This window comes from Pteronotus mesoamericanus, unplaced genomic scaffold (assembly GCF_021234165.1).
Source record: "Pteronotus mesoamericanus isolate MK-2021 breed Mesoamerican mustached bat unplaced genomic scaffold, CSHL_Meso_final contig_121, whole genome shotgun sequence".
NCBI lineage: Eukaryota > Metazoa > Chordata > Mammalia > Chiroptera > Mormoopidae > Pteronotus > Pteronotus mesoamericanus.
In genome coordinates, this window is record NW_026555046.1 from 906,218 (window position 1) to 919,188 (window position 12,971).

The window sequence follows — 12,971 nt, forward strand, 5'->3', positions numbered from 1 at the left end:
AAATGCCTCTTGGCAGGCTTGCACACTGTAGGGCTCAGTGGTTATTAGTTCCCTGTGTCTTCCACTCTGTGGTGAAGTGTAGGACTCATAGGGTAAGAGGGGAGCGGGGGAGAGAACAGAAGTGAGCTGGGCCAATCCTGATGTGCCTTCAAGGGGTGGGTGTTACCTTAAGCAACAGGGCACCATTGATGTATTTCAAGCAAAGGATTTGGTCTATGTTTTAGAAAGATGATTCCAGAATGGAGTGGAAAGTGGTGCAGACACACAGGAGGGAAGCTATTAAATTCATCCACACAAAACAGAAAGGTCTGTGCACGGGCAGTAACAGCAGGTGCTGAGATTAAGGGCTGAGTTTGAGACGGTTCTGAGGGTATTTCCAGGGCTATATGTGTTAGGAGCAACAGGGAGAAGGCAGAGAACATGTTAGGAAGGAAAAACGTCAACTAAGATTAAAGAGCAAGATGACTACTAACATTCTCTAGTACTGACTGCTTATCTCTACCCTTGGTAAAAAGAGATAAGAAAAAGCAAAAAGCAGACAAACGACATGGACAACCCCTTTCGGCAAATGTTAGAAACTTAAAGTGTGCACATGTGTATGAGCGCAAGGAGGGGGCACCCCAATATGTGGGCTGTCTAGACATTCAACACGCCTACCAACTGCAGCTCATAGGCCTACTTCACAAGAGGACAGAGGAGCTAAGAGTGAAGCGGGCAGGGGCAGGTCTCAGATCCCATGGCACTCTGATCCAGCACCTTCTCAGCATGGCCCTCCTCCCTACCTGGATGTGTCAGGAAAACAATGCAGAAATGCAGGCTGAGCAAGCCCTGAACAGGAGCTTTCTTCTTTTTGCTTTTGCTGCCCTCTGCTGAGTGCTAATAGATAGGTCTTACTTTAAAAAATTAGGAAGGGGCCCCGGCTGGGTAGTTTAGTTGGCTAGAGCAGGATGTCGTCCCAACATCTTGATACGCTAAGGTTGTAGGTTTGATACCTGGTCAGGGCACATTTAATATGCAACCAATGAATGCATAAGTAAGTGGAATAACAAATCAGTTTCTCTCTCGCTCTCTCTCTCTCTTCCTAAAATCAATAAGTAAAAAATTTTAAAAGAAGTCACATCAGGTTTTTAAAAAAATAAAAATAAAAAATTAGGAAGAAAGATGGTAAGTTTATCAATATTTAAATATAACCCTGGCTGAGTGGCTCAGTTGGTTGGAACATCGTTCCATGCACCAAAAGGTTGCAGGTTCGATTCTCAGTCAGGGCACATACCTAGATTGCGGGTTCGATCTCCGGTCAGTGTGCATGCAGAAGATAACTGATTGATGTTTCTGTTTCTCTTTCTCTTTCTCTATCTCCCCTTTCCTCTCTCTCTAAAAATCAACAGACATATCCTTGAGTGAGGATTAAGAAAAATATATATAAAAGATGCCCTTTTTCGTACCCCAAGACCGTAAAGTATAGCTCCTGTCTTTCACTTTCAGAATCTATCCTTTTCAGCATAAAGCAACTGAGGACAAAAAGCATTATTTCTTTCCACAACAATCACATCTGTGAAAATCTGATCCATTTGTAACAATCAAGGGATTACTCTTAATTCATGCGAATTTTTAATGATTGACTTAGATATTCAGATGAAGGATACACATACCCACATTACATTTTCTCTCAACTACATAAAGTAACCTGAAGTAACGTAACAGTTGATCAAGTAGCAATTTTTAGGGAGGGAACTTGATTTCATTAGACATAAGAATAATTTGTGATTATTATTTCCATTTTATTTATCATACCAACAAAAGTTAGGTTACTTAAGTGCATTAATGTTTTCTCCTAAGGAAATTAATTAGATGGATTCCTGCCATATTAAGTAGTTACCAGTATAGTTAACAAAGCTTTTCCTGAACATATATCTAAACTCTTAAAATTCATCCCATCCCAACAAATACAAATTCTAAATTAGAAAACAAATTAACCTGATATTCTTCTTTTGGTTTTTAAGGATTATGCCCCTGATTCTTCTTTGAAGACCCACTGAAGAAGAAAGGTGATTAGAAGTACAACCTGGTGTAAGAATGGAAGTTAAAGGTTCAAACCTGACTTGGCCGGTTGCTGTGTCCCATCAGCAAAGCTGCCTGGCTGCTCTGCAGCCCATTTCCTTCTCTGTACAATGTGAATGTACTGAGAAAACTCAGTAACAGATACAAATGCAAACTGCAAGGTCTGGTGCACAGGAAGAGCCCCCTGCATGTGGGTTAATCGGAGTGTTTTCTGCTTGGTGGCCTGGAGGCATGCTTTCTATGACCGGCTAATTACAAACCTGAAATTTTTCCTTTGGAATGTTCCTTCGGGCTCCTTTTGCTAAAACCAAAGCCTCCTCCACTCTATGGCTTGCTAGAAGATCCTGTATTTGTTTTTCCAGAGGTAATGGAACCAAGATGTAAACGGCTTTACTTGTAGCGACAATCACTCTTCCTGGGAAGAAATTCAACACTGTTAGGAAGGGGTAGACACACTGCCTGTGGCAAAGCATCCTGGCAAAGCATCCGGCTTCCCCCCAACAGAATCTTGATCTGGTTTGTTGACCAATTTCATGAGCCTTATCCCAACACACAATTCCTACAGCGATTATATATTATGATGCTTCTCTTTTCTTCATCCCATACTTGCAACTGTCAGCAAAGGACAAACTCTTTTAACACTGCATTTTGGAAGTATAAAATATGCTTTTTTGCAATTTTTATGTGAAGTACTGATAAATTTAAAACCAGTTGAGTAGATACCCAATATATATCCAAAGATTGTAGAGATTGGTTATGAAAAATTATTAATAAGAATTATGATATACCTCATATAAAGGTTTTAAAAATTTTCTTCTCCATGTTAGTTTATAGGAAACTAGATCATAACGCAGCATTCTGAACCATGAGATGGTATTTCATATTCAGCTGCCATCAGAATACCTCCACATCTTGGTGTTCCCTTATTCATTTCTCCACAAAGCTGTGAGTTAGCCTGACCGATGGCTGGCACTGTCACCCTCATTTCACCTGAGGGATCTTAGAGTTGGAGTTACCATCCAGGATGAGCTCCTAGGACAAAGCTTTTCTGCTGAGTTTTGCTCCCTTCTGGAGATACTTTTTAAGCTATTATGTGTACACAGGAAGCAATGGCACAATCTTTTACATATGTCTGAAGGATAGTTCAGTGTTTGCCAAGCCTTAACTGCTCTTCAACTCTCCTTTCCCTGTGATCATTTCCAAACCCAGACCCACTGCCTGCTCATCCAGGCCCTCCTCCTCTTGCCTGCGTCACTGTGTCATCTCCCCTCCTGGTCTTCCTGCTCTGCTCTCTTGTCTAGATGGTCTATCTTCCAACATCACAACCAAAGTACTTTTTCTCACACTTAGACGAGATTCTGTCCTTCCTCTGCATTGGTATCCCTTTTTCCAGGAAGTCTCCCTTGTTCCCACCAAGGGTGGGTTCTATCATCAGCCTCCCCAGTGTCTACAACCTTATCCCCTCTAGCATCGCAGCATGGTTGTGAAATGTGCCCTTCTCCAAAGCATGTGCCAGGACCCCCAACTGGAATATGGCATGCTTAATGTGGGGACTGAGTCTCAGTACGTATATATCCCTAGCATCTCAAAAAGGAAGGTCTGTGTGTGGTAAGCCAAGATCCTTAAATGGCAAGTGCAATGCATAAATTGAGGTTAATTCCTGCTTTGAGTAAAATATCATAAAAGGCATTCTTAGGGCAACTGGAGAAATCTGAACACAGGCAGGGTATTAGAGCTCATTTTCTAAGGTGCGAAAAGGGCTTTGTGGCTATGTAGGAGAATGCCCTTCTTAGGAAGTATTACGGATTAAATGCCACAGTATCTTCCACTGCCTTTCAATGTTAACAGTGTTACACCTTGGCAAATGGAGTGCAGTATGTTTGACAAGATTCATAATAAAATTTGGGAGAAGTAAGATAGATCCTTCCTCTGGTTCACCACTGCACACAAGAAGCAGTCCCTCCCTGACTGCCCTTGTCTCCTCATCTGACACCAACCCTCCTCACAGGCCATGCACCATAGTCACACTGAACTGTTTACATGGTCTGAAGTACAGGGTTCACTCTGGCGCAGATTTGCATGCACCTTGCTCTCTACCTGAAGGTTCTTTCACACCAGATCTGCTTGGCTGACTCCTACTCACCCATAAGGTCTGGCTCAAATACCACTTCCTTCAGGAAGTCCTCCCTAATATTTCTAGGAAATACTTCTTTTTCTGCTCTTCCAATTGTCCTTATTTCATTCTATGAAGCTCTTTAACTTCTGCAGCTATTGTTTAAATGCCTCTCTCCCCATTAATCCTGGAGCTCCTGCAGTGCAGAATGTGTGTTACCATCTTCTGTGTATCTGCTATGCTCAGCATAAGGCCTGGTTCCTAAGGGGTCCTTAACAGCATTTACTGAAGAAATACCGTTAAGAGTCGATAACTACATTTTGTTAAGATTTCTGTGTAAACTCATACCTTCAAAATCCTGTAGAATGTGGCCTTCTTTAAAGGGCAGGGTCTGCTTTAGCTGCTGATCCAACATGCTGTGAACTGTGATGAATTTGTCATCAAGTGCTATGACATACGGGAAGCAGACAGCTGCCCCAATCACATTCTCTGACCAGTGCACGGGAGCTCGCTGAGAAATCCCAGCAACTGTGGCAAACATGCCTAGAAAAATAGAAGGAGTTAGAAGGGCCTTCAAAAAAACTATAGTATTTTTTTCCTGTGTCTAGGTGCAGAATAACCCCCTACTTTCATTGTATTTCAAGATGGGAAAGGTAATATATTTATGATGCATGTTGCAAGAACCCTGCATGACTTTATTTTCATGAGAACTAGCTTCCCCAGAAAGCATAACTTATATTGACTTCCAACTAAAAATGAAGGTAGATAAATGTTTACATATACCCACCTGAAGGTTTATAATACACGTGTCCTCGTAAGTAGGGGAGAAGTTACTATCAAACAATTTTAGGAAGCCTCACAAGCTTTCTTTCATATCTCGTCCTCCCACTGGTTTACATCTCTAAGTTACAGCTCTTCCTTATACATTCGTTCAACAATGAATATTGAATACATTCATTCAAATATTTATTGAGTACCTACAATGTGCCAAGCATTTTTATAAGGCTTCCTATTAGAAACTGTCCTTGTTCAGAGCTAAGGTCTAATTCTGCATACATATGGACTATAACACAAAGATAAAACCAATTTTGGAATTCAAGACAGAGTGCTGTTAGGTGTTTGTCAATGATAACTTCCATATTAAACTATTAAATGACAGTTACCTTCTTGTACATAAAGCACTAAATGAACCATTTCCAAATGAGCTGTTTATAATCCCCAGATTCTGGGGTTTACCAAAATTAATATATTCACCAAGTAAAGTCAACCCATTTTAGCTATTTTCAAAGTTGTGGACATAACACACCTTTGAAAACAGCTTGCTGCTGCTTGCAATGATTAGATGCTACCGCAGGAGACAAGTGGTTTCTTCTGTACTCAACCACGAAGGGGGGAGTGGGAGAGAGAGAAAGAAATCCTAGAATGCCTGAAGATGGAAACAATGGACAAATGCATATTTGAGCAAAACTCCTAAACCTGTGAAACCACTGACCTTCTTAAATATTCTGTGGTTGCTAAGATTGAAAAGTACTGCACTTAAGTGTAAAAATAGCTCTTCCCCTCTAAATTCGGCTGTCCCCGAAAATGAGTGCCAGGGAGCTCAAGGGTGGACATGCCTCACTCTCAACCCACACCACACTTGTTTGGCCCTGCCAAACACTTGAAATACTGGCTCTTGGAGTGTGAAGCAGCACCACCTGAAACTGTCCAGATGACAGAACAATAAGCTTTATGAAGAGTGTGTGTGGCGTGTGCACGCATCTCCCAATTAAGTTACAATTGCCTAACACGAACGATTCTTTAAGTATTTCCCTTTGACCCTTTAAGTCCATAACAATCATTAGAAAAGGGCTAACAACTCAATGGAAAAATAAACAAAGGATATGAATCAGTAAGTCACAGAAGACAAAGTGCAAATGACTAGTGAATTCATGATGAGATTCCCATGTTCATTAGTAACCAGGGGAACACAAATTTAAAGAGGTAAAAAAAAAAAAAAATCCAAAAAACTTTTACCCATTAAATTGGCCAGAGAATAATTTGGTATTATCCATCAAAACTGAACATATACCTACACTTTAATTCAATGATTCTACTTTAAATCTATTGCCGATAGATTAAATATAAGAATGTTCACTGGCATTTTTAATAATAGCATAAAATTGAGAATCATACTCTAGAACAGTGTGTGGCTCTGGATGAACTCATCAAAAACATAAAAATCATTTATTAAACAAATACCTACAAAAGAAAAACTATAAATTAGCAACAACCATAAATTCAACTATATTTGCTAGGTGCTTTTTGTATGTCGAACACTGAGTTAGACACCGAGAGACAGACTGAGACACAACTGAGGAACTCAGAGGTGAACAGGTTAAGGAAAATTCATAAATAACTACTACAAGAGATAACAACCATGGCAGGAGAAAGGAGTGAGAAGTGCTGATGGGAGGTGAAGTACAGATGGAGCCAAGTGATCAGAGATACGGGCTGCACAGAGATGACACCCACACCAGATGGGGCTCTGGCAGTAAGAAGCAGGAGGTCAAGGGAGGCAGGGAAGGGGGCCAGTGTGTCCTCCTAACAGGGAGTGGCTCCCAGAACAGGGCAAACCATTCATGGGGCACAGAGGGTCGAAGAGTCAAGTTTGGGTCAAAGCAGGAAATGCTGACCTGGAAAGTCAGGCTGAGGAGTGCAGTCTGCATTTATTACAGGATCACAGGTGCTTTAGAAAGACCACCTGACAGGAGGGTGGAGACTGCATTGAAGGAGGGAGAGACCTGGACACAGGGAAAGACCAGGCAGCTGCCTGCCAGGCAGGCAGCACTGGGCCAGGGCTAGACACACAAAAAGAAGATGGGTAACTTCCAAAGGAACCTGGTACCTGACTTAGGGGGAGCAAGAGAGAGCGTGAGCTCTGGCCAGGTGGCTCAGGTGGTTGGAACATCATCCCATAAACCAGAAGGCCGTGGGTTTGATCCCCAGTCAGGGCACATACCTACGTTGTGGGTTCAGTCCCAAGTTGGGGCACGTACATGAGATGGGAGGTAACCGATCAATCTATGTTTCTCTCTCTCTCCCTCCTCAAATCAATAAACATATCCTCGGGTGATGATTGAAACGAGGTGCAAAGCCACAGGAGGCATCAGGAATCTGAAATTAGGATTGAGCTTTGGAGGAGAAAGATGAGTACGAACTTGAATTTCCCATGCAGTTAGAACCAGCCACTAAAGAACCTAAAGGGGACAGAAAAGTGATCTGGCGGCAATGGCACCATGACCACTGCCTTCACTCAGGTGTTTGCTGGCGAATGTGATTCCAAGGCAGCCAACACCTGTATTCTGTAGAAAGCAACTCTCATGGGAACATGGACACCAAAATGCTGTCCAGCCTTATCCTGGAATGGGCTGCCTAAGACTGGGCCTCACCCAACCCTAGAACCATGCAGTGCAGAGGCCCGAGCAGGAATGTTCTCAAAATGAAAAGGGCAGAAACCTGAGGTATAGAACAAAGACTCTTACACAAACAGAAAAGCAGATTTCACTAGAATAAAAGGGCACAGCAGTCATGGCAATTAGGGAGTCCACAGATCCACTTAGGAACAGAGGGCACAACTGTTAGCACCAACAACTACCTATGTACTTGCTAAATGCTGAGGTGATAACCTATTGTTTCCATGCCGTTGAAAGAGTGCAAATTTGTACATGGTAAAAACCTTTAAATACCATTATTTCCAGTTGTGCACCCTCTAAGCACCAGAGGACCCCTTGTATTAGCTGGGAGGAAGACAGCCATGATGAGGATGACAAGTAGCTGAATCATCTGTATTTTTTAACAAGCATTATCAGAGAATAGAGTTTAAAGTCACAATAATAAATTGCGTTATACAATTTTCAACAAAATATTGTTTAAAATAGTAAAATTTAAACTAAGGAAAAAAGTTAAGAGCAATTTCTCATGACATGAAAGTGAACACGTCATCTTCAGAAAGAAAGGCAAAATGAAAACACAGTTCTCAAATGTTTAAAAGTGGATTTACATTCATTATAGTAATTTGTTTGAACTTAACTTCTGAAGCCATATAATGATGGTGGTGACTACTACGTTGTATACAGAACTTGTATATAAGTATTGCGTAAGAGAGCTTACAAGTAATCTTCCAATTTGCTTATAATCGTACTAATCACAAGCAAAACAACAATAAAGAGGGTTGGTTCATTCAGCATGATGTCAATGTAGCTGAAACAGAGTTAAGTCTGAGAAAAAAGGCATCTTAAATATGATTGACTATCATTTCCCATCAATCCTAACATTAAAACCAATGAAAAGATACTGGAATCAAATGTTCTCACTATAAAGTCTTTATAACTAAAACAGGTACTGGCTCACTAATGGGCAGACAGGGAACAAAATGGAAATTCAGAGACAGACCCAGTGACATTAGGAAATTAAGTGTACGCTAAAGGCAGCCACCTAAATCCGTGAGGAAAAAGGACTCCTTTATCAGTTTGCTGGGATAACAAACAGCATATAGAAAAGGATAAAAGTGATCCATTCCTTACACTCTTCACTATAAGAAATAAAACCATGAAAATTAGTAGCAGAAAACATGGGTGAATTTATCTAAAACCTGGAAGAAGGGGAAACATCCCTAATATGACTGAATCGAGAAGCAATAAAGTAAAAAGGTTAATATATTTGATTTTATAGAAATGTTTAAGAAAAGCTTCTGCATGGTAAAACTGTAAACAAATACTGAAACATATAACTGACAACAAGTTGGTATTGAAATGATAAAGAATGCTAAAATAAATGGCTAGGGAGAAGAACTGATAATTCCCATCAGACAGGGCATATGGCAATACCTAGCAAGGTCCACATGCACTTACTCTCTGACTCAACAATCCCACCTTTAAAAAGCTTTCCCCTCAGAGAAATGCAAATTAAAACCACAATGAGATACCACTTCACACCAGTCAGAATGGCCAGCATAAACAAGTGCTAGCGAGGCTGTGGAGAAAAGGGAACCCTAGTACACTGTTGGTGGGAATGCAGACTGGTGCAGCCACTCTGGAAAACAGTGTGGAATTTCCTCAAAAAGCTAAAAATGGAACTGCCTTTTGACCCAGCAATTCCACTGCTGGGATTATACCCTAAGAATCCCAAAACACCAATTCAAAAGATCCTATGCACCCCAATGTTCATAGCAGCACAATTTACAATAGCCGAGTGTTGGAAGCAACCTAAATGCCCATCAGTAGATGAGTGGATCAAAAAACTATGGTACATTTACACAATGGAATACTATGTAGCAGAAGGAAAGAGCTACTACCCTTGGTGACAGCATGGATGGAACTAGAGAGCATTATGCTAAGTGAAATAAGCCAGGGGTGAAAGACAAATACCATATGATCTCACCTATTAGTGGAACCTAATCAACAAAACAAACAAGCAAGGAAAATATAACCAGCAACATTGAAAGAAAAAACAAACCAACAGAAAAGAGAGGGAAGGAGAGAGAAGGGTAATGAGGAAAAGAAGGGGAAGGGTCAAATCAAGGAACATGTATAAAGGACCCACGGACAAAGCCAAAGTGGGGAAGGATTGAGGGTGGGAGGTAGTGGTGGGTGGGGCAGGGGAAAGTGGTGGCAGGAAAATGGAGACAAATGTATTTGAACAATTAAAAAAAGTGTGTTTCAAGAAAAAATAAATAAAATACTTTCCCATAAGTACACCGGAAAAATAGAAAAAGATAAATCCCTACTAATAGCATAGGACTGGAAAAAACACAAATGCCAACCAAGGGGATGGACTGAATAAACTATGGCACTGCCACACAACAGAGCAGCATGAGCTATAAACAAATGAGGAATATATATTATCCTACAAAGTGATCTCCATAATGCACTATTAACTAAAAAGAAAAAAAAAAACAAGAAAGGAGATTAAAATATTTACATACCTGTTTATATTTTTTATTTAAAAATGAAAGGATAAACCATAAAAATAAAGATTAGTTATGGGGGAAGGAGAGAATAGGTGAAGGAGACAGGATATAAGCTCTCTTAATATATCTTGTATCAATTGGCCTTGGAACCTTGTAAATATCTACATAATAAAAAATAAAATAAAGCAATTTCTAAAAATCAAAAATAAAACAATTTAACTGTACTTCCAGTTGGTGTCATAACCACACAGAAGGAAACTTATTCCAAATGATTTTAAAACACAGTAATGTGACTATACATTCTTGTATCTACCTTTTACATATGTGTATTTATGTATACTTATATGTACACACACACACACACACGCACGCACACACCCCCTAAGGACAAAAAGAACTATAAATACTCAAACTTTCCTAAGTAAACGCATTGTGGGAACAGTAGTGTCGGCAGTTACACTGCTCTATGTACTATGGAATAGATCAAAGAAACAACTGTGTTGGGGCAGTAGTTTAAGAAGATTTTCAATGTGGTTGGAAGGAGATGCAGGTACACAGGTAGACAAGGTCTGTGTCCTGCAGCTCTGAACTGGTTTTATCAATATGATCTCCTATTGGATTTCACCTTTAAAAAAATGCAAACTTCTGAGCTGTAGCTACTGAAGGCCTAGAAACAATGGACAACAAGCTCCTCTAGTACCCAGACTACCGTCCCCAATCATCAGGGCCCCTAGGAGAAAAGGTGGAAGCCAGATCTAAGGCAGGAAATGTGCCAAGTAAACTTGGAACACCTTGCCATATACAGAAGGCAAGGAAACTGTTAAAGTTCTAGGGTCATGTGAAGGGCCATCAACCTGAATAAGCTCTCCCAAGTTCAAATGGACTAAAATACACTGTATATGTTAAAATCCATGATTTATAATTATAATTTTAAAAAGGTACTTCTGGAAGACAGAAGGGATCACCTTACTGAAAACCTCATCCTGCCTTTCTTACAAAAGGTACCTGGGGGCAATCATAGAGTCTATGAGAAGTTTCTCTTCCCCAAGGAAATACAGTTCATATATGGAGGAGGAACAGAAATAGAATGTTGCCATTTTGAAGATCCTACAATACAATATTTAAAGGATGTAGGCAATCCTCATCAATAGCTATTATTTCAAAGAGAGATACGAAATTATGCAACCCTGATAGAAGTCCTCCGCCACTTATGAATAAGGCTTGCCTGTCTGAAACAAGCAAATAAAAAAACACTTGAATCTGATTAAACCTCTCATATTACCAGCCTACAGGAAACACAAGGTCAACCTTACACATTCAACAATATAGGGGGATAACATCAGCAAAATTCAGACTATCAGGAATTATTGGTGAAATGATCCAATTTCTTCAACAAAAAAATTAAAGAAAAATAAAAACGAGGACATGGAACCTAAAGATAAAAGAAACTTAACAGACCTGTCAAGCAACTGTTATGTACGGGCCTCGTATGAATCTGATTCAAACATGCAAATACTTAAACATAAATGTATGTACATATATATTTATATGTCTCTTCATGCATAACAGAAATATGACATGCCTTAATATTTGATATTTAAAAATTACTGTTTAATTGTTTTAGTTATATAAGGGTATTGTGGTTTTCTTTTTTCTCTTTTTTTTAAATAACAGAAGTGCATATTAAAATGTTTACAGGTAAAATACTATGATGTCTGTTTCTGGCTTCAAAACATGCGAGCAGGGGAAGTGATTAGAGGTACAAATCAAACAACCGGCAGGGAGCTGGTAGTGGCCGGAGCTGGGTGATGGGTACATCAAGGCCATTACACTACTCTCTTCCACTATATATGTTTATATATGCTTTCCATGATAAAAAGTTTTCATTAAAATTGGAATTTTTTTTATAAGGTAATTGGGTAAAATACTTTTTCCCCCAAAAGTAAAAATCTGAGTTATCGAGCCATGAAAAGACATGAAGGAAGCTTAAATGCGTGGCTAAGTGAAGTAACATCCATGTGAAAGGCTACACACTGTATCATTTCAACTAGATCACTAGATCAACTAGATCAGTGGTTGTCAACGGTTGAGCAGGCTGGGCTAACAGGTAAAGCACAAAGGACTTCTTTTCGTTTTGAAAAAATATGATTGATTGATTTTTGAGAGAGAGAGCATGCACACAAAACATCAATTTGTTGTTCCACATAACTGTGCATTCATTAGTTGCTTCTTATATGTGCCCCTGACCAGGGATCAAACCCATAACCTTAGCATGTCAGGATGATGCTCTAACCAACTGCGCTACCCAGCCAGGGTGCATAAAGCAGTGAAAATACTCTGTCTAATACCATGTATATGTCATCATACCCATAGAGTGTACAACACTAAGAGGGCACCCTAATATACACTACGGACTTTGGGTGATTATAATAACTTAATATAGATTCATCTATTGTAACAATTACACCACTTAGGAGATAAAGATAGTAGGGGAAGCTGTATGTGTTTAGGGGCAGAGGGTACATGGGAATGCTGTACTTTCTGCTCGGCTTTGCTATGAACCTAAAACTGCTCTAATAAATAGTCTATTAAAAAAAAAGTAAAAATCAAGAAGCGTATCCTACCTAGTTCATGATCTCAATTTTTGCCATTACCAGAAAATGTTTGTACCCATCACTGTGAAATGAGAAAGCTACACACACCTTCTGTATTGCAAAAGGTTGAGGTGCGCCCACAAAACATCAGAGCAGCACCTGAGCACTACACACACTACACACACACACACACACACACACACACACACACACACACACACTCTCACTCCGCCCCCGCCCCCGCCCCTCCTTC

The 12,971-nt window shown here is 40.0% G+C and overlaps 1 protein-coding gene across 2 annotated transcripts in view; it reads right to left on the reverse strand.

The window, feature by feature from the left end:
* TGFBRAP1 (transforming growth factor beta receptor associated protein 1) overlaps positions 1-12,971 on the reverse strand; it is a 54,184-nt gene that overhangs the window by 19,346 nt on the left and 21,867 nt on the right. For both annotated transcript variants that reach the window (XM_054585760.1, XM_054585751.1), the window contains exons 3-4: positions 4,523-4,717; positions 2,322-2,476 (exon numbers count right to left, since the gene is read on the reverse strand). In XM_054585760.1, the coding sequence (XP_054441735.1) occupies positions 2,322-2,476; positions 4,523-4,717 (350 nt within the window). The remainder of the gene's footprint in view (positions 1-2,321; positions 2,477-4,522; positions 4,718-12,971) is intronic.